The sequence below is a fragment of the Tyto alba genome, unplaced genomic scaffold, assembly GCF_018691265.1.
Source record: "Tyto alba isolate M040663 unplaced genomic scaffold, T.alba_DEE_v4.0 Super-Scaffold_33, whole genome shotgun sequence".
Classification (NCBI taxonomy): domain Eukaryota; kingdom Metazoa; phylum Chordata; class Aves; order Strigiformes; family Tytonidae; genus Tyto; species Tyto alba.
This window is the reverse complement of record NW_024881308.1, coordinates 15,733,489-15,757,402: the sequence shown is the minus strand read 5'-3', so window position 1 is coordinate 15,757,402 and position 23,914 is coordinate 15,733,489. Positions and strand designations below refer to the sequence as shown.

Below are 23,914 nucleotides of genomic sequence, written 5' to 3'. Positions count from 1 at the left end.
ATGCAGCTGCTCTCTAAAAAGTGCTCGTACTTGAAAGCATCCCGGTTGTTGCACTACAATGGAAGCGCCCTTTATTACAGTACTAAATCTGTAAAGGATCAGACAATGAAATTGGATGGAGGCCAGAGAGCACAACTGCCACTGTCATCCTGGGTTAGGGCTGATGGAAAAGTAATTTGTTTCCCAGCACAAGTGATTCTCTTGCTGAATAGATTGTGTTATTTGCAATATTAGCAAAGAATTTTCAGGGTAATTGTACTGACAAAAATAATTCCAGCAGACCCACTAGGATAATCCTTTCTATTTTTTCTCATCACTTATTTTACTAATTTGCTGATTGCGAGTCTATTAGTGGTAGAAATACTTATGAAATGGAAAAGCTTCGCTGAGCCTACGGTGTGAAATTGAAATTGGCATCTTGCAATCCTGGATATGGTCAGGTCGGGCTGGTAAATACCCGCACCCCACCTCAAGGACGTGGATTAAACTGGACTTGAAAACAAGCAGCCATACAGAAGAATAACCATTTGGGCAAACCTCCAATGAGTTAATCAAAGCGACGAGATGAATATGATTGCCGATCATAGCAGGGAAATCTGTTCCTTTCACTGAGAACTTATTTTAAAGAGATCTTCATCCAGAGGGATTTATATTCCCCTGCATGTGTGTGCATAACTCCCATTAATGTCAATATGCATTATATACGCACACAACGAGGAAGAAAGCAGTCCTTGGGAAGATTAGTATTTTATAGTGTCTTCTATTACGAGTTTGTAATGGGAATAATGAAATCACTTTGCTGTGTAGCCACATCAACTGAGGTTGTCGTGGTGCTTTGCCATCGTCGGGTCAAAGCTTACGAGTCTTCCCTGGGTTAGACTCCTGCTGAACTGGGGGGATGTTTTCCCCCCAAAAAGGGCATAGTGAAATGAATTAAAAATGCGAAGATTCTGCTAATTGTTTCAGAATCCAATCCTGTGACTGTTCAAAATCGGATGATCCCCTGTTTACACCCACTGAAACAACTGAGCTCAGAGGGATTCTGTGTGGGTCAGGACCCTCCTAAATGGGACCAGGTTCAAGATTAGGGCAAGTTTTATTGTGGGTTAACCCTGGGAAATACTCACTTTTCTTTCATAGGGTGTAAAAAGAAATTGCAACTCTGGGATTCCACAGCTGAGTGCTGTGACATACAGTAACAGTGCAGTGTCGGGGCCACATGTGGCTGTGTAATAAATCCTGTTATTCAGGCGTATTTAAATGATATGTCAGCTGTCAGAAAATCCATATTTCACTGGTGTCATCGTTGGAAGCTCATATTTCATGGCCACGGTTTTGCTATTAATGTAATTTTTTAAATTGTAAGTTTTCAAACGTGCTACAAGAAATCTCCCTGTAAGTCAGCTCTGCAGATAAGTTCTCATGCAGAGAACCATAAAAAAAAAAGAGCCAGGAAGCTTCTCTAAGCTTTCTCCTTTAATCGCTTCCGCTGAGGAGTAGCTTTAACGAAGAAAGCCCTCATGTTTTGGAGACCTGATGGCAGAGTCAGTTAATGAATTAAGTTTTCACACTGAGACCATTGCACAAGCCGCAGCCAGCACTGCTCCTATTGCACATCCCAGGCAACAAAATAGCCCCTGGATTGGTAATAACCACGAATTGCTGCTGGAACTGCTAATACATTTGCTGTGTCAGACTGTCTTAACCTCTCACCGCTGCCTGTGCTGGTTATACAACAGCCTTGTGTTGTTCCTTCTCTTTTTATTCCAGCCAAACCTTTTCCAAAGGCCTCTTCCCCCAGCCACAGCCCCTCCAGCAGTTACGTGAAGAGCACTTCATCTTCCTCCACAGGCTTCGACTACTCCCACGACGCCGAGGCTGCGCACATGGCTGCCACTGCCATCCTCAACCTCTCCACCCGCTGCTGGGAAATGCCAGAGAATCTCAGCACCAAGCAGCAAGAGGCCCCTGGCAAGGTGAGCCACTCCAGCATGCAGCAGTGTGGGTTAACACTTGAACTCTGGGATGGGAGAAATGCCTCTTTTTACCCTTCCTTTCATTTTAATTTTTAAATATAGAGGGAATGCAGAGACTCATCACATAACACCCTTTGGCTCCCTGCTTTGGGTGACGCAGTTTGGAGGAGGTAAACTTGGCTCTTAGTGTGTTATGGAGATGCATCGTGGTTCAAATTACCCATCTGAGATGAGCACCGTTCCCAAGCAGAGTCTCAGAGCTGGTTTCAGTTGCTCACTGGTCTGTATCTGATGCCATTTGAGACTCCCCAGTTGCGTCCAGTCTGACCTCCAGCTATTTGTCAGAGGAACACAGGTTTTCCAGAAGTCCCATGTTGCACCCCCAGCCTTGGGCAGATGTCTCAGATGCCACGGGGCATCTTAAGTGGCACTAGATGCCTGTATTCAAGCAACTGAGTCAAAATGCCACATTGCTGGTAGTACAGGGGTGCATTTGCATGGCATGTTCCTGAAATACTAACGAAAGAGCATCCATTTTCATTCAGTTCCTTCTAACTGACTGTGGAGAGGATGGGAGATGACTAACCTGCCCCCCTGCACTGCAAAACTCCAGTGGGGGGCAAGATCCCCGTAGGGAATTTCTGGCAGCTGCTAATGTTGGGCATGTTTCCAACCTTTCAGTCCATGGACATTGAGGTGGATGAAAATGGGACTCTGGACTTGAGTATGAACAAGCACCGCAAACGGGAGAGCACCTTTCCCAGCAGCAGCAGCTGCAGCAGTAGTCCCAGCATGAAGTCCCCAGATGTGTCCCAGCGCCAAAACAGCACCAGTGCCACGAGCAGCACCATGACCTCCCCCCAGTCCAGCCAGACCTCCCGCCAGGATGAATGGGATGGGCCCATTGACTACACTAAACCAAACCGTCAGCGGGAAGAGGAGCCAGAAGAGGTGAGTGGTGACTCCTGATGCTTAAAAAACCACCTCATGGGGGACTGAATGCCATGTTTGCTTGCACAGTTGTCCCGTTTTCCTCCAGAATGCCTGGAGCCTCAGAGAGAAACGTTATTAGCTTTGTCAGTGCTGCCAGATATCAGCTGTGGCCACTCAGGCAGGAGGCAGATGCTCTTGGATCTGTTGGGGTGCTCTTGCAACGGACGAACCCACCACGTGCGTTGTCCTGGGTCTGCAGTGCTTCCTTCGTTGTAAATCCTTTCAGCTCACTTGCACCACTGGTGCTCCTGGGGACGTTCCCCGGGTTGATTTATATCTGCCATTAGCAGATATGGCCCTGCGTGCCACTAACATCAATCCTGCTGGTGGGGGAGCCCAGCCGTTACCTCCTGGTAAGGCTGCTACACCCTGGAAGCAGCGCGCTGCCTCTCTGCCCATGGGGAGGCAGGTGCTGCTGAGGATGAATTTGGGGGGGATTGCAGTGATCTTCATCCTCCAAGACCTTGGGAGAGCCAGGTGTCAAAACCCATACAGATGCGTTACACGTTTCTCCTGTAAAAAAAAGAGAAATTACAGACTATTGGATCTCTGGTCTGGGAAATGCAGGGTGCTTGCAGGGGGCTCAGGAGTGTTGGAAATGCTGCACTGACTGGGATGTACCTGGGATCCTTTCCCACCATGGCTCAGCAGCAATGACCACCACTACAATCACTTTTTCCTGGCTGTTTTCTTGCAGTCAGAGCCTGCTGCCCACTCTTTTGCCTCCTCGGAAGCTGATGAGCAAGAAGTGTCAGAGGAAAACTTTGAGGAAAGAAAATACCCAGGGGAAGTTACTTTAACCAACTTCAAGCTCAAATTCCTATCCAAGGACATCAAGAAAGAGCTGCTCACGTAAGTTCTGCCTTCTTGTCTCTTCCTCCAAAATGTATAAAATAGGTACCCAGGACAGCCAGGCTGGTAGGAGATAAAATTTATTAGCAAATACATTTTAAAATTAGAAGTGTAGTTCCCTTCTTACTGTGATTGGTCTTATCTCATCTAAGTCGTTCAGATGAAAGCTCAAAGAGAAACCCTATCCTCATACAACTGCTGACCTCTGAGGCAAAATACATTCCCATATGGCCTTGAAACTCTGCAGTGATGAAGGGAACTTTCCAAGGAGCTTGGTGCTCTCAGGATTCATGGACGTGGCTGATGGAGCCTGCCCAGTCTCCCGCCCCCCTTGTTTTGGGACACTGAGTGATGCTGTGAAGCCAAGAGCACTCACTCAAGGGATCCCAGTAGCTTCTCGATGGGAGTGTTGAGGAATACAGGACTTGTTGGCTGCTTAACGTAGAGCCAAGGGTCCCACCGCCGTGATACTGCAGGGCCACAAAATGTGAACTAGGGCTGCAGCGCGATTGCTGTCGTGCTGCATCTTGCGCTGGAGAGAGATCATTGCCCAGCTCACATCTGTGTATTTACGGCACTGGGTGGGTGGAAATACAGACCCGGGTCTATTCTGTTAGACGGAGTATTGCTCTGCATCCACACTGATCTCCAAACTAATGGTTAATGTTTAGAGTCTGACCCGAACGCTGCAGCTTGGACCTGGATCTGGACCTAACGGCAGGTCAGGGTCAGTCTGGAGGTTGTGCTGGGGAGGTGCCCCCTCCCAGGCACCCCAGCAGATCTGCTGTTCTTGGCTTCTTCCCTGTGCATCTGACCTTCTTATATGTTAAACAGGGAAGAGTTGGCGGGCATTGTTTTGCTGACCTTAAACAACGTAGCTTGTTATTTGGCTATGCGAGCAGGGGGCCGAGGGAGCAGACAGGCAGGGAGGAGACCCGTGGGGGCAGAGCAGCAGCAGCACCTTCCCTAAATGAGCAAAGCACAGACCAGCTGCCCTGTGCAAAGCTCTAAAGGCTTTTTTAAAACCCTGCAGCGATGTGAATAGCAATTTCTGAGGTAGACCCCTGAAGTCCTCCTGTGCTTTAATTGTATTATGAGGGTAGAGAAATCTCATGAATGGAAGAAATAAATGGTGTCGTGGGCAGCTCTCAGCCTTCTTCCCCCATTTAGCATCCTTGCTCCTTTCTAGCCCAAGGGCTGTAATGAATTAGCTGTAGTTAACTCAGGAGCAGGCTTGCCCGCTGTGTCTGTGTGATGCTGGGGTGTAGCCCCCCGGGCCATCTCCAGGCGCTGATGGCTGTCGCTGTGAAGGTGCCCCTCACCTCTGTCTTCTCATCACCCTCGTGTCGGTTCCCCGGGTGGGTACCCCCGCAGCAACACGTCACTGCTGCTTCAACATCTTCATATCAACGCTGGCTCCAGGGCTCGCTGTGCTCGTGCGGGTGCTGTGGCTGTGAAAAGGACTCGAGGGTGAGCAGGGAATAGCTGCACCCCCCATGCCTCAACCTGCCAGGCCAAACCATCCCAGGATATCCCTGCAGTGTCCCAGGATATCCCTGCAGTGTCCCAGGACATCCCTGCAGTGTTCCAGGATATCCCTGCAGTGTCCCAGGACATCCCTGCAGTGTTCCAGGATATCCCTGCAGTGTCCCAGAATATCCCTGCAGTGTCCCAGGATATCCCTGCAGTGTCCCAGGACATCCCTGCAGTGTCCCAGAATATCCCTGCAGTGTCCCAGGACATCCCTGCAGTGTCCCAGGACATCCCTGCAGTGTCCCAGGATATCCCTGCAGTGTCCCAGAATATCCCTGCAGTGTCCCAGAATATCCCTGCAGTGTCCCAGGATATCCCTGCAGTGTCCCAGAATATCCCTGCAGTGTCCCAGGATATCCCTGCAGTGTCCCAGGACATCCCTGCAGTGTCCCAGGACATCCCTGCAGTGTCCCAGGATATCCCTGCAGTGTCCCAGGACATCCCCCCGTGCTCTCACGTGCCCCCTGGCCTCGGGCAGGCAGGGCACGACTGTGCCAGAACCTCACTGCTCATGCACAAACCTATTTTTATTCCCAGGAGACTGGGAAGGGATGGCACCTTTTCCCATTTTCCATGCAAGCACCATTCAGGGGGGAGGCAGCAGAGAGGGACAGGTGGGAAAAACTGCAAGCCCTGATTTAGGACCCCCCAGGCACACAAGTTACTTTTATTCCCTTTCTGGAGTGAACAATGTTTTCAAGCTTTTCTTTGCAGCTATAGGGGCTGGAAGGAAAAAATAATAATAAAAAAAAAAACTTCAGAAATCTGAAATCTGACATTTTTGGGGAAATAAGCTGATTCCTCCAGCCAGAGCTTCATGATTGCAAAAATCACCCCAATCACACCAAGACAGTGGTGTTCACCACGCCTGTTCCTTCATGCCGCCCAGCAGGCTGCTTTAAATCTCCCACTGGCACCGAGCAAACCAAGCAACTAAGTATTTTGAACACTTTCTTCACATTTGAGACAATTTTTACAAAGTTTTTCGAATTTTTTTTTTTTTTTTTTTCAGGATCCTTGTGATCTTTTGGGAACAAAAAAAAAAGGCAGGAAGGGGAACTGAAAGGGAAACAGCTGGTTTATTTGCATGCAAACATATAAACGCATGCTGAGGTCCGATGGCAGGAGCTGGTGTAAGGGGTCTGGCCCTGGGGCAGGGCTGAGCCCCCCCGTAGACAGACCCCGAGGGGGGCTCAGCTGGCTCCGTGGCTCTTGGGTAAATCCATTCCTTTCCAGCACTTACACTCGTTGTTGTTGTTGCCCAGTTGCCCAACCCCAGGCTGTGACGGCAGTGGACACATAACGGGAAACTATGCCTCTCACCGCAGGTGGGTTGACCTTTATTTCATGGTTTGGACTTGAAAGACAACTTTTTATTTCTTTTAGTATATTTTTTGACCAAGTGGATAGTTTGGTTCTGTTTCCTCCCCACCTTCTGTTGCCCCTCTCCCTCCCCACGCCCTGGCCCTTTTTCTTTTTCCTTTTTTCATTTTTTTTTTTTTTTTTTTTTTTTTTTTTTTTGCTTATCCAGATATTCCATCTCTTCTCTTTCAGCCTTTCTGGTTGTCCTCTTGCTGACAAGAGCCTCAGAAACCTCATGGCTGCCCACTCTGCTGACCTCAAGTATGTTTGCGCTCAACTTGGAACTCCTTTTTTTTCTTTTTTTCCACCCTTTTTTCTCTCTTCCCCTTCCCTCCCCCTTCTTCTCTTGCTCTGCTTTTGCCTTTTTCCATCCCCTCCCTTCTCCTTTCAATGAGCCGATTAAAATCTGCCTGCGAGGAGCTCTGGTGGAGTCCAGCCTCCACCTTCCACGTTGGGAAGAGGCGATGACACGGAGAAAAGCTTATTTTGGGGAGGGGGGATCACAGCAGCGATCAGAAATAACCTGGACCCCTGGCAGGTTTCCTTTGGGCACTGCAGACATATGCTATTTTCTTTTTCATTTGGCGTCTTTTTACAAGCTCTTGTTCCCTCGTTTGTGCCATAACCCTTTTCATTCAACATTTTTGTATTTCTCTCAAATCAGCCAAAGCCTGGATAAAGACACACACTTTATCTTTGGGTAGAGACACAGCTGGGAAAATACTGCCAGGATATAGCAAAGCCAACTCTTTTGGAGAACCTGGGATGTTAATTTTACGCTAAATTTTAGGGGCTGTTTGGGATGCAGTGACAGAGATTTCTATTCATTTCCATAGGAATTTGATTTGTGAGGGAATGAAAGAGGGAGCAAGCAAATGCTTGGTGAAGCCAGATCCTAAGCCAGTGGCACAAGGCTCATGGGCACCCGAATTTCTTTGTTCCCGTTTCTGTTCCTGATGGTAGGAACACGCCTTCACATTTTCATTGAAATATGTTCCTCCAAATCCTGTTTTCAGCTTTACTGTTGTCTTTTTAAAGCTCCTCATTTTCACTAGGAGCTTATTCTTCACAAGAAGGTTTCCCAAATTATCTCTGAGGTTGCCTCCCCTAAAGAAAGGTTTAATAGAAATTGTATTTAAAATAGATGGAGACACTGGCAGGACCCAAACTCTCCTCCACTCGAGCCACATCTTTGGGGAGAAGCTAATTGTGATTTTTTTTTTTTTTTTTTTTTTTCAATATCACTCCCATGGAGCCAGCCTATTTTTGGAGGCTGATTCTCCTCTGAGTTCCCTGCTTTGCTGAATCCAGTTTCAGGATTATTTAGACACCGAGGTATTCGTAACTATGGCCAAAGAGCCCCTACTGAGAGCAAAACCTCACAGGGGACTTCACATTGCACAGGCTCATCATGAAGAATATAAATGTGCCCTGTGTCCTGTATGCAGTCAGTGATGTTTGGAGCCATGGTAAGAATAGTCAAGTCAGGTGGGAGCATTTTTGTTCACTAAGGTGATTGGTAAAGTCCCAAATCCCTTTTTGGTGGCCCGGAGGGCAGGGTGGGTCTGGGACTGCTCCACACCCCACCACTGATGTGGATGCTGGTGCCAGGAAAAATGTTTGTTAACCGCTTGCTCCTTATCACAGAGGTGGAGAAAGTAGCTGGATTAGTTGATATTAATAGAATACGCTAGCGGATGGAAAGGACTCGCACGATTAACGCTAAGTACACTTAATCATGCATTATAGACAATATACATTTTGAAAGAACCTCTTAAGAGAGCTTTGCTGAACTGGTGTTTCTCCAACAGCCTTAAAGAATAGCCCGGTGATCAGGCAATTAGCGTTCAAGATATTAAAAGCTCTCAGGAACAGTGCCCATTTCCAGTAAGGGCCCAGAGTAAAAACAAATGGGGTCGTCCCTGAGCCCAGCATCGTGCTGAGCCTCGCTGTGCAGAGTCCCCTGCTCCCCTTGGGCATCCGATGTCATCACTTTTTATCAAAATACTATGTAAACCAGGAGACTTCTGGCCAAAACAAAGCTTTTTAATGTTATTTCCCAAGTACTGCTTTTTTTCTCCGTCCTGGTGAGGATGGGAGCAGAGGAGGGAAGAAAGGAAGGGGATTTGGAGATATTACAGATAGCGCAGTCATAGCTTTTCACAACTTCAGATAAGGCTGTGTCAGTGTTTCTATTATAAATTCTATTTCAGGGGTTAATATCCCTGATATAAAAAAAATGGCTTCAGGCTGGAACATGCAATATAAGGGCTCTGTCAGTATGATTTGTCTCCAGATAATTAAAAATAAAAATCAAATCAATTCTCTCCCCTCTTTAAATGTCCTGAAAGGCAAAAGGAGTTTGGAGTTAGTGTTTTCATAATTTCATCCCACCCTGAAGCTAGAACAACAAAGAAATAGTTTTGCTTTCTACTTTAACAGTGTATAATGGGGAAATGTCACAGTCATCTCCTAAACCTGTAATTTCTAAATTAGTTAGAGAATTTGCACCCTCCTCGAGGTCCTGCTGGATGTGTCCCTTCTCTTCCTGCACCAGACCTACATGCATTTATGTCTTCCTGGGTCTGAGCATGCTGAGCCTCAGTCTTGACTTAGTTTCCCTGCCACCCTTCTGGGACCAGGACATGTCCCTGCTCTCCCACTCGAGGTGAGGTGCCAATCACTCTCACCAATGGAGACTACTCAATGACCTGCAAATGCCAAACCTCCCCCCAGAGCTGACGCAAAGAGGAGAATTTTGATGTTTTTTTCTGACAGAAGAAACGAGGACTTTTTAAAAGGCCGTTTCCCAAGCCACAAAACGAAAGGCATCTGTGGAAATCACTGCTCCGCTGACTCTCGGGGGCCAGAGCACCCCGGCTATACCATTGCCCTGGCCAGGCACCAGCATATTGCCTCTCCCAAAGGCACTGGCCTTGGGGGCTGCTCGTGCACCACCACGCGTTGCCCATCACTTCACTGGGGTGTCCTGGAGACACATCACTTCCCTGCTCTGCTGTGGGGCACCAACCAGTGGTTCCAAACCGGGCACTCCAGCGGCTTTAAAAATGGGGGATCGAGGCAGCGGGGACACAGCAAAAATCCTCCCCCGATGAGAAAGGGCGCTCTGCAAGCTGGCGGCCGCGCTCAGAAGCGAGCGGCTCAGCATCTCCTGCTCGTCCCGTGGTGGCACCGTGGGTTTCCTCCCCCCGGTCCTAATCGCTTGACACAAGCAGCCCTGGTTAATTGGCAGGCTGGCGCGCACATCGTCAGCGAGCACTCCTCGCCTCTCTTCCTTGTCCCCATGACAACTTTTATGTCTGCCACATCACCTACAGCATTCGGAGCAGATCTTTGTGCTCCCGGTACCTCATATCCCCTCACCTTCCTCGCTTCTGCGCCCTTAATGATGCAGTGCTTAACTCATGCCATTATCTCCGCCGCCGCTCGGCAGGGCTCGCAGCCCCTGAGAGCCTTTGTGCAGCTTTGTGTGATCACAGAAGTAATCTCCGGGGTTTGCTTTCAGTCACGGCCCAGAGCGCTGGATGCTTACCTTCAAACCCATGATCACGGATGCATCGTCAAAGACCCCTTTGTAACAGCAGCGGCTGAGGACCGAGGGGCAGATTTTGCACCGAAGCACCAAAAGCTGCTGGTACACGTGTGTGGGGACCTGGTGATCCCCAGCCCAAGGTCCCACAGACAGCCGTACCCCTGAAGACCCCCATGTCTCTTGCCCATGGTATTATGGAAGCAAGAGCTTTGTTTTATGTTTTGGGGTTTTTTGTGGTTTTTTTTTTTTTTTTTTAACCTTTTTCTTCCTGTTCCTTCATTACTTTCCATCGGAGGCATCGGCTGATTTTGGACTCTGAAGACCCTCCTGCAGTGGGTGACTGTTTGCCCTCGGTGAGATTAGCCCCCACCAAGTCACCCAGAACTGATCTGAGACCTTCTGTTGGGCTTCCTCTTGGTGGTGGCCAGGATGGTCCTGTCGTCCAGAGTTGTAGGTTCATGTTCTGGTTTCTTGTCTATGCTCATGTCCAGCCCAATGGCCCTGGATGGTACCTGCTGTCTCCTTACGGCTTCCTCAAGAAGACAGACACTGTCCTGGAGGTCTTTTTTTGGCTCATTATCACCACCCTTTGTGAGGGTGGGACCCACATCCCTCCGCCGGAGAGCAGCCACCCGCCGCCCTCACAACATCCTCGTCTCTTCCCACTGATCCTCCTCTCCGACGCCAACACACACGCAGTGATGCATCAGCGTTGGTGCCATGGGTGTTACAGACCAGGCCTTGTTCTTACAGAGGGAGAAGGGGCAGGAAGAAAAAAACCTGCTTCTGTGTTGACAGTCCCGAGATTTCTCTTTGAAATGAGCTGTCACAAAGCGTCGATCCCCTGCTCGCATCCCCAGGCTAATCTGAGCCTCCCTTTCCTCCACAGGTGCCCTACTCCTGGTTGTGATGGCTCTGGTCACATAACAGGAAATTATGCATCGCATAGAAGGTAAGATCTCCGCTAAATTATTTTCTCTCTAGCCTCTGTTTTTGTTTTGTTTTGTTTTGTTTTGTTTTCTCTCTCCCTGCAGTGGGCAGAGTTGTAAAGTTCTGAATAAAACATTAATGTTACTGACAACTGAAGCCTATTTTCATCTCTTTAATCTGACTTCTCTTTTTTTTTTTTTTTGATGTTTCCAGCATCTGATTAGAAGCTCCCTTCAACAGAATAAAAGACAAAGGGTCAGATTTTAGCTGATGCAATGTTCCTGTTAATAATGCCACCTATTTATGACTTCTATTATCACTTTAGAGCATTAATAGCAGAGATCTGAGCCTTCTGTTTCAACAATTCCATTAAACAGCGCAGGGTGTTAGCAGATATCTTCTTATCTAGACACCATTAATTACTGTCCATCTCCCTCAATTTTTTATTATTTTTTTTTCTCCTGACTTTTCCTCGTGATGTGAAGCTGCAAAACGAGAGAGATCAAAAACACTGTGTCAAATTCAAGGGGAAAATGACTGAAGCGGGGGAATAGCAAATGCAGTGATTCTGCCAGTGAGACAGGCCTTTCTTCTCTTTTTAACCACAGTCTGTCAGGCTGCCCTCGTGCCAAGAAAAGTGGGATCAAGATCACCCCAACAAAGGATGATAAAGAAGACCCAGAGCTGATGAAGTAAGTCTGGATGGAACTCCTGAGCGGACCCTTTCGCTCAATCCCCTTTGATTTGCGCGGGGGGGCAGCACCCATCCCACATCCCTCCTCGCTCGCGCAGCTCGAGTCATTGTCTGCCCGTGCTGGCGTGGGCTCTGCCAGAGCTCTGCTGTTGTTTTGGGGGGAATTTTCCCTTCATCCCAAAAATGGTGTCGCGATTCTGAAGTCTGATTGGAAAACCGAGCAGTTGGGGAGGTAACAGTGTATTTTTTTCTTATTTGCTTTTGTGGATGTGAAAGTTAGGCTGGTAGGGAACGGACAGTTCCTCTCCTACTTGTGCTTTCTATAATTCCTAAAAAAACCACTAGTGTTTAAATGAGGGTAAAACCCCACAGGGGTCAGGCTTTCGGGCAGCAATGGGCAGGCGATGGGTGCCAGTGGACTTGCTTAATCCCCAGGAACATGGTAGAAATAGAAACTATACAGCACTGAGTCGGGTCAGGATCTGGTAACCCTGAATAAAATGCTTTTTGTAGAATTTTTGCCATGGCTGAATATTCAAAGCAAACTGAAAAAGCTTTTTTCTGCTGCCTTGGGCTGAATTTTTCAAACCATCCCAGGGGGTTTATTCCTACTGGGAACAGAGATTTTAAATCCTTTAGTCCACCTCCAGAGCTTTCATTTGCTGTGAAATCCATTTGTCCTGAGTTCTAGCAAGCCCGAGCATCACGGGCTCAGTATCCAGGGCTTGATGTGAGGTTCAGGGTCTTTGTCTCGACCCTTCATGCAGCTACAGGACATCAAAGCTTTTACAGCGGGACTGGGGCCAGCACTGACACCAGCATCCTATATTTTTTGTTAACCCAGAGCATCCCCAGCCTTTCCAGAGCCTGTCCACTCAAGTGCAGGTGGAAGGAGGTAAAACAAAACACGGAAAAACTTATCAACCCCCATCAATTTCCAGATGCCCGTGAGAGCTCGTATATCTCGCCAAACCCCTTTGGCTCAGCAGACTCTCCCCAAATGCATCTTTTTACCTCATTTTAGTCCTAGGGCAGGTCTTACCCTTGCAGAGGTGAATACCTCCGTGTACCTGGATTTTGCCCTGGAGTGGGGGCTGAGCTGGAGCGGGAACCAGTGGGTGTGGAAGGGCCCCGCGGGGGCTGCGGGAAACCGGGATGCACCAGCCGGGGGAAGGACCTTTAAGAAAAAAGATGATATTTGAGCCATCTGCTCTGTTCTTACTCCTCAGTCTACAGGAAGGAAAGCCTCCCAGTTAAATGAGCCGTGTGATAATTAGCAGGAGTTAGCAGAGTTTATTAAAAATTAAGCAACCTACTCAAGAATCTGTGGGGAAAAAAAAAATCCCTTTTTTGGCTCAAATACACTAAATTGCTGGTGGCTTTGTAATGCCGTGCTGTTAACCAGTGACACGGTGAAGGAAAGGACGAGCAGCAAATGCTGTCATGCAACTGCTGGCTGTTGCATGTTTGCTTCTCTGACCGCAGTCGGAAGCCCCCGGTTGGGAGGTCGCCCCTCTCCACGTGCCCTGAGGAGCTGGGGAGGTCGTGGCTTTGCTCATCCTCACCTGCCCCATTCGGGGCTGGGACCGGTGAGGGATGTGCCAAGCAGGTCCCCAAGTGCAGTTTCTCTGCAAAGAGATTGCTTCCAAGTGCAAGGAGGAAGGGGATTTTATACGGCTCTTTTGTTATGGTGTAGCCGGTGCTTGTATAGGAACACGGGGTGAGCTATCGGGGCATCCCCAGTAGAACCAGTGGTCCCCCCTCCAGCATCTTCACCAGGGGTTGGGTTTCTCTTAGTCCACCCTGAAGGTGCTGGAAAGGTAAAGTGGCAAGAAATGGAGTTGGAGCATCGCCAGAGCTGGGATTCTCTGACTCCTAGAAAGCTGATGCTGTCCACCCTCCGGTCTGGCCTCGGGGGCTTGTTGCGGCTCTGCTGCTCCGTCCGTGGTGGGACCTGAGGGTCTCTGTGGCGTGAGGACGTGAAGGCATTCCCCTCCAGTACGCCCAGGAGGAGCAGAAGCTCCTCTGAGATGTCCAAAACAAGACGATCCCTTCGCTGCCGCCTTCCCCCAGCCCGTGGAAAGCTCGTGTTCTGTCTCCCACAGCAAGGTGCGCCCGGCCCGGGTTTGCATTTAAGGAGCTTTGGCTCTAAATCCATCCTCCGTCTGCACCAAGTGCCACTTGGAACCTGGCCGAGTTTTGAACATCACCACCGAGGAGAAAATCATTGAGTCCCTGTTGTTTTTGCTGTTCATCCTTCAAGTAATTTGCTACAGATGTGATTGAACAGATCACCTCAACCTTCAGCCCAGCTCTGGGATAAAACGGAAGCATCCACGGCTGCCTAATTGATCAAATGCTATTGGTGCTTCCGTTAAATAATAATAATTTAAAAAAAAAAAATAAAAATGTCCAAGCCAGCTGTTTTGCACAATAAGGCTCTGGTTTATTTTTTAACAATGAAAATATAATGAAAGTTAAATTAACAGCGTAAAATATGTAATGGTTGGACCATAACGGCTGCATACTAAATGCTGGGGTTTGTCTTTCTCTCTCTCACTCTTTCCTCCCCCCCCACCCCTCCTTTTTCTCCTGAGGATTCAGTAATTTGCTCATGATCATATAAAAGCAATGATGTTATGAATTTACTGAGGATCCTGCTGGCAGGGATATTATAAGTGAATTGTGCTGCATTTGCAGCTGATTAAAATCGAGATCAGCATTTTTCAAATTATCTTGGGAAAAGGCTGGGTGTACAGCTCCCCCCTTCTGCTGTCATCTCCTTTTTGTACGAAATATAAACAATCAGGGTAATCATTTCTGCGGTGAAATGCAGCTTGCGATTTTCAGGAGCTGCTCCACGGATATTTTGTTGGGGAAACTCAAAGTCCCTAATTGCTTTCAAACCGAGGACACGGGGTTATTTTTGCCATTTCTTACCTACTTTTCCTACCACCCCTCCTTTTTTTTTTTGGAGTAACCTCCCTTGAGTAATAAACTTTTAACTGTATTTATAATTGACTAGCATCTTTAAACAAATGCAAACCACAGCAGAAACCTTAATAGATACACCGGGCTTTGTCGAACGGCTGAATTTAGTGAGTATGTCATTAGGCGGGGAGTTTGTGAGCGGGGAGGAAAGAGGTGCCTTTTAGAGGCACTCATCCTCTTGGCAATTAGCACAAGTTGTGTCAGCACTTCCATGACACCCCTCGCACCTCCTGGGTGCTTTAATTGTCCATAAACGGCGGCAGGAGCACAGGGGTGGGAAGTTTCCTGTGCCGCCCTGACGGCAATTCCCACTTTTATCCCCTCGCGAGCGCAGGTTGATCTCTTGGTGGCCGTGGGATGTGCGACCAGGAGGAGGAGGAGGCAAGCAAGGCTGTGCTGTGGTTGCGGGCTGAGCGGTGCCCAAGGGTTTATTTCTCCTGTCTGATGGGGTACAGGCTCTGAAACCCCTTATCCCCGCTCCTTGCAGGAGCAGGTTTGCAGCTTCTGGGTGCACAGGTTGCATTCTGAGCCAGCTCAGGGGCTGGTTCGCGGGGAAGGGTCGTGTCCCCACAGGCACAGACGGTGCTCCTGGATCACACCGACCGTGCCAGTGCAGGGTGACAAAGTTGATGACCCTGGGTTCCTCGGCAGTAACACCGGGCAGAGCCGGCTGTAAATGTGCGATGGTTTGGTGCCGGGCAGCCCCACTCACCGTCTTTGCCCTCGATGAGGCACCAAACGCAGTTTGGGACACCACTGGGACCTGCTCCTGCTGCAAGTGTGAGTGTGATGTGACCTCCACGGTCCTTCCCTCTCGCAGGATTTCCCTTGGTTCTCTTTGGCCCTTTTGAAGGGGCAGTTGTAGCTCTTAATCTCTCATCTGCCATTTCCATCAACTAAGCATCTGCCCCGTAAATTCCAGGCGAGATCCCCAAATGCAAACTCTCTCTTCCCAGGTTTCTTCGTTCCTGCTTATCCCTAATTTCCTTACGTCCCTCTTTATTCCTGTGCTGTAATTTTTGGTAATTCCCTGTGCCCAGGTGTCCGGTTCCTGGCTGCGTTGGGCTTGGACACATCAGTGGTAAATACGCCTCGCACCGGAGCGCATCAGGGTGCCCTCTCGCAGCCCGCAGGCAGAAGGAAGGCTCGCTCAATGGCTCCTCATTTTCCTGGAAGTCGTTGAAGAATGAAGGCCCAACCTGCCCTACTCCGGGCTGTGATGGCTCCGGCCATGCCAACGGGAGCTTCCTCACTCACAGAAGGTAAATCACAGGGTTAAAATCACCGGGAGCGTGACAACATCGCCGTGGACTAACCCACCTTGAGCAGCGTTCAGCTCTTCGCGCAAAGCTCAATAGCTGGTGCTTTTGATGCTGAGCTCAGTCAGGTTGCTCCAAGGTTGGAGCTTTCTGCGTGGAAGAAAAGGCGTAGATGTTTTAATATTGCAACGGTGAGATGTCGATTGGGCAAAACCATGAAAATTGATAATAATATGTCCTTCCACGAGCAAGCCAGAACAGGACTTGGACACCCAAACCAGGGGGTTTGACGCCCAAACCAGCCAGACTCATCTCACCTTCCTCACCTGTCATGCCCTCGCTTATAGGAAACAATGTGTTTTTTAATCTTTGTTCAGAGAAAATTGCTCTCGCTTCATAAATGGGGAGTTTTGTGGCATTATTCATAAAGCAATTTCCTCTGTACCATAAAATGCTTTTAGAAGAACTGTCTCGCAGCATGAACTCCACCAAATGGTACGTGCTCTTGTTGGGAACATAAGCACCTATAAATACCGAGAGCTTATGAAACCCATTTTTACTTGCTTTTCAGTTTGTCAGGGTGTCCAAGAGCTACTTTTGCTGGGAAGAAAGGAAAACTCTCAGGGGATGAAATTCTCAACACAAAATTCAAGACCAGCGACGGTAAGGATTTTCACTCCTTTTTCCTCGCAGGTGTGTCAGGGTATTGAGCCTGAATACCTTTTATTTTTTGCAAACTGGGAAGGTTTCAAGAACTGAAATCTGGACAGATTTGCAAACTTATTATGTGCTACGAACACCCATTTCTTGGGTTTCCTGGGTATTGGGGATGGCGTGGTACCAGCGCTGCTCCCCAAGTGACAACACTGCGAGAGAGCAGGTGAAATGATAAAGAAGGAGTTTTCATAGTGAAATTCCAGGCAAAAAAAAAAATAATGCTGAAATTGCAATTATTTTTTCTTTTTTTTTTTTTTTTTTTTCAAATATTCACTGGCATTTTTACAAATCCCTTGCAGTTGCTCAGTGATTTTCACCTATTCAGGGCTTTTAATCCTGAGATATTTCTGGATCTGGAATTTTGTTAACGATGGCACTTTGCATCTCCAGTGCTATTACTGAGGTTTCTGTGGTATTTGACAAGGTTCAGGCATTTAACTTGAATACTTACATAGTTTGGAACCTATAAATACCTGCACTCTGCTAGAAATATTGCTTTATTTTATGAACCTCGTAATTCCTAATCAAGACATGCATTAGTTTTTTAAAATGGCATCTTCCCAAACTCAGAACTGGAGAGAATGACCTGAGTTTTCAGGGCAATCAACCTGGCAGAGTGCGTGGAGGTGCTGGACTCCAACCGCTACGCTGTCATCGGCTTCTGCATTTACATATTGACCTATCAAGTATCATTGAACCGTGATGCTAAAAAAGTTACCACAAAATTTTAAAAAACAGGTGAGATGTGCATCCTGTTTAGAGGAGGTAAAATCAAAGGTGAGGACTTTGAGTGGTGATGTCTACACAACAGGATGGGCTCAGCAGAAAGCCCAACATTTTTGCTCGCTGAGTGCCTGTGACCTTCTCTCCTGCAGTTCTGGAGAACGATGAAGAGATCAAGCAGCTGAACAAGGAGATCAGCGAGCTGAACGAGTCCAACTCGGAGATGGAAGCGGCCATGGTGAAACTGCAGTCACAGGTTTGTGTGCTTGGACGTGCATCCAAACCCCCGGGTGCTTGGCCAAGCCTCTTGCACCGGGGGGCGGTGGGTGCCGCTGCGCGAGGGTTGCTAACCCCGCCGTGCTCCTTGCTCTGCAGATCTCCACCATGGAGAAGAACCTGAAGAACATTGAGGAGGAAAACAAAATGATAGAGGAGCAAAATGAAGCCCTGTTCCTGGAGCTCTCAGGGTTGAGCCAGGCTTTAATCCAAAGTCTTGCCAATATCCGCCTTCCGCACATGGTAAGAAACTTTGACGGAGCTCAGCCCAGCCGGTGTGATCGAGGGAGTTGTGCCAAACCCAATTCACGATAAGGCTGATGTACAATTAAAGAGTGGGAGAATTTCTCTACATACACCCACGTGTCCTTTCTAAGATCAGTACTTTTGCCTTATCTCTGAAGCTTGCATTATATCTCCCTTTTGTTGTCATTTTCTGCTGATCTCCCTTTGTATCTATTGTTCTGTCTCATTACATCTGGGAGCATTATCACAAAATAGGAAACTTTATCAAGGGCACCCAGCGCCTTTTAGGCTAAGACAGCACAACTAGAGATCAGGAGGGATTGGATTTCAACGTCAGAAAGATCTTACAGATCTTATTATAATGCAGGTAGTTTCAATTCAGTTTTGAATAGCTGGCAGCCAAAGAATAGCATTCTTAAAGAGAGTGTATTTTGTTTAATTTAACAAGGTCTAACAGCCCACAGCATGTTACCATAGAGTTACTGCAAAATGAAAAGACTGCATTAAAATAGTAAAACCACAAAAGGCTATTAATTACCTTCTCTCTATTCCCAGGAATGTAATTACTGTTGTCAAAACCAGGTGTGTGGAGGGGGGGCTTGTGTTGTTGGGGAAGCTGTCCTCTTACAACTCATAAAGACCATCGCAAAGATCAGAGGAATGAGCTTTTGATTTATTTTTTCTGTCATCTTTTTTTTTTTTTTTGGGGGGGGGGGGAGTCCTTTTCATTGGGGTTTGTATTTAAATTCAGGCTGGTTGGAGAGAAGCCATCCTCCAGCAGAGCAGTTTTGGATAGTATTCACCCAGCTGCCTAACTGGCAGAAAACCGCTCACTGAGTGCTTTTTTTGTAAAGTATTTGACACATAAAGGTCAAATAAACTGTTCAGCAAATATTTTTTCAAGGTTTCAGGCAACTCCAATTAAATAATGCCCACGAGACTTGTATGCTCATTTTATTCCTGTTCTTTTTCTTCTCCCTTTCTTTTTTCCCCATTAACTCCAAGGTAGATATTTGCAAGGTTTTCACGATGCCCCTCAAAAGCAAAAGCTGTGCTGCAGCAGCGTGCTGGCGTGGGCAGACGTGAGCCCAAGGTGACCGGGCTCCTGTCCTAACTTCGCCTTTGATTCCCTCCGTGATGTTTCAGCAGTCTTCTCGCCCTCCAGCCCTTCGTTTCCATGGCTTAATTCGGCCTCAGGCCTGTCAAACTGCCTTCACGCACTTAACCTGATGCTGTTAATAGTTCCTCGAGGCCAATGCATAAAATTAAGGAGCCAGTTAAGATCTGGTGGGCTCAGGGGTTGCATGATGAGATTCCCGTACGTACAACACTGCACGGAAAAAGGGTCCGACGTGGAGACCTTTGGCTGTTGGTACAAACAGATGATTAATGGCAAAGAAACATCTCAGCCTCTTCCTGCTCTAGTACTAACACTTTTATTTGGCTTTTTTTGGCTGCAGGAGCCAATTAGTGAGCAGAATTTTGATGCGTACGTGAACACTCTGACAGACATGTACACCAACCAGGAGTGCTACCAGAACCCGGAGAACAAGGACCTGCTGGAGAGCATCAAGCAAGCCGTCAAGGGCATCCAGGTTTAGTGCCACGGGATGGAGATTAGCAAGCGAACAGACTGTAAGATGGAACTTTCCCTCCAAGTATTCAGGTTTACAAGTTAGAAAACTTGTTTAATGAATGAAAAAAAAAAAAAAAAAAAAAAAAAAAAGGACCAAAATGTAACCAAGAGGCCATTTCTGAGACGTGGAACTGATCGAACTCAATGTTCTCGTTTACTTAACTTTGGACCTTCTTGAGAAAAGTGGGATTTCTCTACCTGGACCACGAGGTAGATCAGGATGGAAGGTTAAATTCTCCAGTAGGCTGTGGGGCTTGGTAGCTGGTGAAGAGCAGGCATCTTTCATGAGTTGCCATGCTCTTGCAGAGTTGATCCAAGGGTTAAAACATTACAAGAACAGGGTCTTGTCTGATCCAAGACTAGCATATGACTGGCTTAAACCCTCATGTTGTCTATGGTCGTATGTCCAGATCACCTACTCACACATGAATTATGTTCTGTGTTGCTACAAGTGCTGGAGCTGCAAGCTACCTGTAAATCTGAACCTGTGCTGGGCCTCCCAACCCCGAGGTGTTCAGATATCCACTGGGCATGGGAACTCTGAAGTATTATAAAGTAGCTTATTTTTATTTTCTGAAAGAAATCTGAAGAGCAGTTCTGGATCTCCAGTGGAAAGCGCAATGGAAAAAAGGTTCTCAGGGAAGCTTTTGGAGTTTGCAACTACAGTATTCCTTTGTCTGTCTTAAATATGAGAATAGCTATTATGAATAGGCCAATACCAGATATTTCATACAGAAGAATTCTTAATGTGTCATGGTCCGGTGTATATGATTTTTTGGAAGTCTGTTTGATGACAGTTCTGATTCTTTTCATTATTGTGATCATCCTTACAGTGGCGCAGTACTGCCAGTCCAGAGATCATACATCAATGCCAGAGAACGTCTGAGATTGCGATGAACAAAAAAAAGAAAAAAAAAAAAACAAACCAACAAAATAGAGATGTTAATTGATGGCCAGCAAAGTGCTTACGTGAATCAGTAGTTGATTTCTTACAGATATCCACAGGGCAATGGGTATTTTTTTGGTTTGGTGTTCTACGTTTTGCGCAAAATCACAGCGCAGACGCCATTCTTCAAAAGAAAGAAAAAAAAAAAAAAAAAAAAAAAAAAAAAAGAGTATTCAGGTATTGGGTATTCTTCCAAAGAAGCATTTTGTAAGCAGCTCGGTACACGCAGCCCACTGTGCACTTAAAGAACAACTCGATGAATGTCTTTGCGACGCTGCTCTCCAGCACCCCCCGCTCCACCGCGCGTGGTGCCGGCTGTCGCCCCGCGGGTTTGCTCTCCCCCACCGTCGCTCCCCTCCAGAGCTCGCTGTCCCCCACTGCAAACATTTTGGAAGTGGGAAGGAGGGGGGGGGGCGCAAAACCCCCCCCCGGGGGGGGGTTCCCAACGTGGGACGCATCCGCATCCCACGTCCCGCGTCCCGTTTTGCTGATGTGTTTTGCTGAGTATTGCTGACCCATACTTAAAGGGCAAGGCTGTGGTATCGTTTTGAGCCAAATCCTGCAGGTATTTAGGGCATAAGCCACGATTTGATGTCAGTGAAAAGCCTCGCAGGGATTGCGGTGGCCACTGGATCTGGCCTCGAAGCTCACGAGCCACTTGACTCGTGTCGGTTCCCCGGTTGAGCTCAGCGGGGCAGCTGGCGCCAGCGGGTTTACTCGCGTTCTTAAGTGTTTGCAGGATCAGACTCCATGAGTTCACTTATTTTAGAACCCATTCCAAGTGCAAAAATACAAAAGAAAGGGGAAAAAAAAAAAAAAAAAATAAATAATTTGAGGTGTTAAAAACACAATGTTCTTAACATGTAAATAGAGTCCAAATTGATTGTGACTGCAATTCAGTTAGTATTTAAAAGTAGAGAAATTGCACTTCCTGGAAGAAAGAGAGGAAAAAAAAAAAAAAAAGTAGTTAGTTTAATTATCCTGTAAATTATTTAATTTTGGCAAGATGTATGTAATTTATATTTACAACACCTTATGTTAACTTTTTGCTATTTATTTAACTTTTTTATTTATTAATTTTATACTTATTTTAAACTGGACACCGCACCATAGAAAAGAAGATAAAAGCAAAAAAAAGTTAAAAATTAAAACTTTTGACCATAAAAAATGATATTCCAAAAAAAAGAAAAAAAGAAAACCCCCTATCTACAACTCCTACTTGTAATTTTGATGCAACCAAGTTATTTTTTATATATTTTGTTATTTATTCTTTTAACAATGGGAATTTTTTTAAAGATATTTTATAACTGAGACATTTTGATAATTTTTTGGTTTGTTTTTTTGTGGGGGCAGGGGCACCGGGGGAAGAGAGACTTTTTCAGTTTTTCTTTTCTTTTTCATTCATATTGTTTCAGGCACTGATAACAGGAAATGAAAAATCTGTATTTATTATTTATTTAATATTTAAGTCGGGAAAAAAAAAATGAACTGTGCTCTTGTTGTATATTTATTTTGTCGTTTGTGTGTCGGTTATGTGATGACTGAGTACTTGTTTATGTGAAGGAATACTGTTAATATTTAAATAATAAAGAGTCACATTGAAAGTTATAGCAGGCTACATGTTATTCTGTGAAAACGAATACTGTGATCTACTTTCCTCAGGAAATGTATTTTGCAGACAGAACTTCCTTATGTACTGGCAGGGTTATTTCGTAATAAAACCCAGTTCTGTTTGTGACTTTAGTTCCTATGGTCTTTCTTCGAGCTGCTGCCAATGTCCCCGACGTGTCCCCAGTGGGCTTCATCCTTCCTCCCGCACTGTGGCTTCGAGGGTCGGTGTCCCCCCACCTCGGGGCCGCGGCCAGGGGCTGCCCACCCCACCTACCAAAATGGGGGATTTAGGGGGAATTTAGCTCTAGAAGGCTTTGAAAAACAAGGAGCCGTCGCCATCCGGCCACGAAAGTCCTTAAAACCCTGCGAGTCCCGTGATGGGGAGAATCGAAAGTCCCAGCAAAGGTGTGTATTTACCCCGCCAGTTGCTGGAGCCCCTTCCCCAAGGCGGGAGGGCTGCAGGCAGCGTTGCTCGGGGCGGGGGTCACCCCCTGCCCCCCCAGCACCCCGGGGTTCCAGGGCTCCGTGGCCCCGCGGGCAGCGCGCAAGCAGCGGAGGTGCCCCCAGGAGCCGCGCAGGAGGTGCCAGGCCTGGGACGGGACGCAGAGACAGACTTTTCCCCCTCTTGGATTTACAAAAAAAGCTTTACCAAACTGATCTCTGAGATGTAGCCAAAATGCTGGGAGACGGTTTGGATTTGTCAACAAGATTTCCTCACTTACATCTGCCTGGTTGTGATGTCCACAGATCACGCTCCTGGAAAAACTGAGCTTTTTCACTGGCAAAAGACTTTAAGTTTTGAAGAGGTGGCAATTAAGAGAATTTCTCGCTGGTCTCTCTGTTGGAGATGTCATTTCTGAAGTTGTCAAAATTCAGTTTTGCTTTGCTCTGGTTGTAGCTTCCAAGATAAAATAAGGTAAATCGTATTAAGGCCGTCTGGAGCTGAGTGAATTGGGTCAAATGACAGGCAGGTCCACCACCAAGAAATTCAATTTTCTGATTAACTAAGCTGAACTTTCCTGGCTGTCCCCACGCAGAGGCACAAGCACGGGTTCAGGCAGGAGGTGGTGGCCATGCCTCGAAGACCCAAGGGGGAAAGGCAGAGTGAAATGGAGCCAAAAGGGTAAGAACTGTAGCCAGAAAAAATTGGAGCAAAGTTTTGGGTGCAAAGATGATTTCTTAAAGCCTTTCCTGAAGCATGTACATGGCCATGGGTGTTCATTGGAAGCTTTTTCTGTCTTCATTGGGTGTCTGCAAGCTGTCCTGGGCCAGGACAACTGTCAGAGGCTTAGGACAGGCTCAAAGGGCTGGTGGAGGAGAGGAGGTCCCTCCTGGAGAGGCTGCAGGAGATGCTCTTGCTTCACGCTGGTGGGTTTCCCGGGCTGGCTTTGGTGGACACAGCTTAGAGCTGATTTGAGTTTTGTCACCTCTGCAAAGGGCTGTGCATCTTAAAAGGGAGAAAACCAGGGCAACTCGGGTAATGGTTCACCTAAACTGGCTGGCGTGTTGTTTTTCTCAAGGGCACATAATTGTTTTATGGGGGCTTTTGCTAGACTTTGCGCTGCTGAGCGGTTCCTTGTGCCAATATTTGATTATGACGACAGAGCTAATAGACG

General features: G+C 47.2%; 1 protein-coding gene across 8 annotated transcripts in view; it reads left to right on the top strand.

Annotated features, from left to right (window-relative positions):
• MYT1 (myelin transcription factor 1) overlaps positions 1–20,856 on the top strand; it is a 67,926-nt gene extending 47,070 nt beyond the window's left edge. For 6 of the 8 annotated variants that reach the window (XM_042800907.1, XM_042800909.1, XM_042800906.1 and 3 more), the window contains 12 exons: positions 1,771–1,976; positions 2,658–2,927; positions 3,667–3,821; positions 6,620–6,682; positions 6,909–6,977; positions 11,159–11,221; positions 11,808–11,891; positions 15,925–16,146; positions 16,715–16,806; positions 17,736–17,839; positions 17,959–18,102; positions 19,566–20,856. In XM_042800907.1, coding sequence (XP_042656841.1) covers positions 1,771–1,976; positions 2,658–2,927; positions 3,667–3,821; positions 6,620–6,682; positions 6,909–6,977; positions 11,159–11,221; positions 11,808–11,891; positions 15,925–16,146; positions 16,715–16,806; positions 17,736–17,839; positions 17,959–18,102; positions 19,566–19,706 — 1,613 coding nt within the window. In that variant the 3' untranslated portion in view covers positions 19,707–20,856. The remainder of the gene's footprint in view (positions 1–1,770; positions 1,977–2,657; positions 2,928–3,666; positions 3,822–6,619; positions 6,683–6,908; positions 6,978–11,158; positions 11,222–11,807; positions 11,892–15,924; positions 16,147–16,714; positions 16,807–17,735; positions 17,840–17,958; positions 18,103–19,565) is intronic. The other 2 variants (XM_042800912.1, XM_042800908.1) reach the window with 1 other exon arrangement.
• The last annotated feature ends 3,058 nt before the right edge of the window (positions 20,857–23,914 follow it).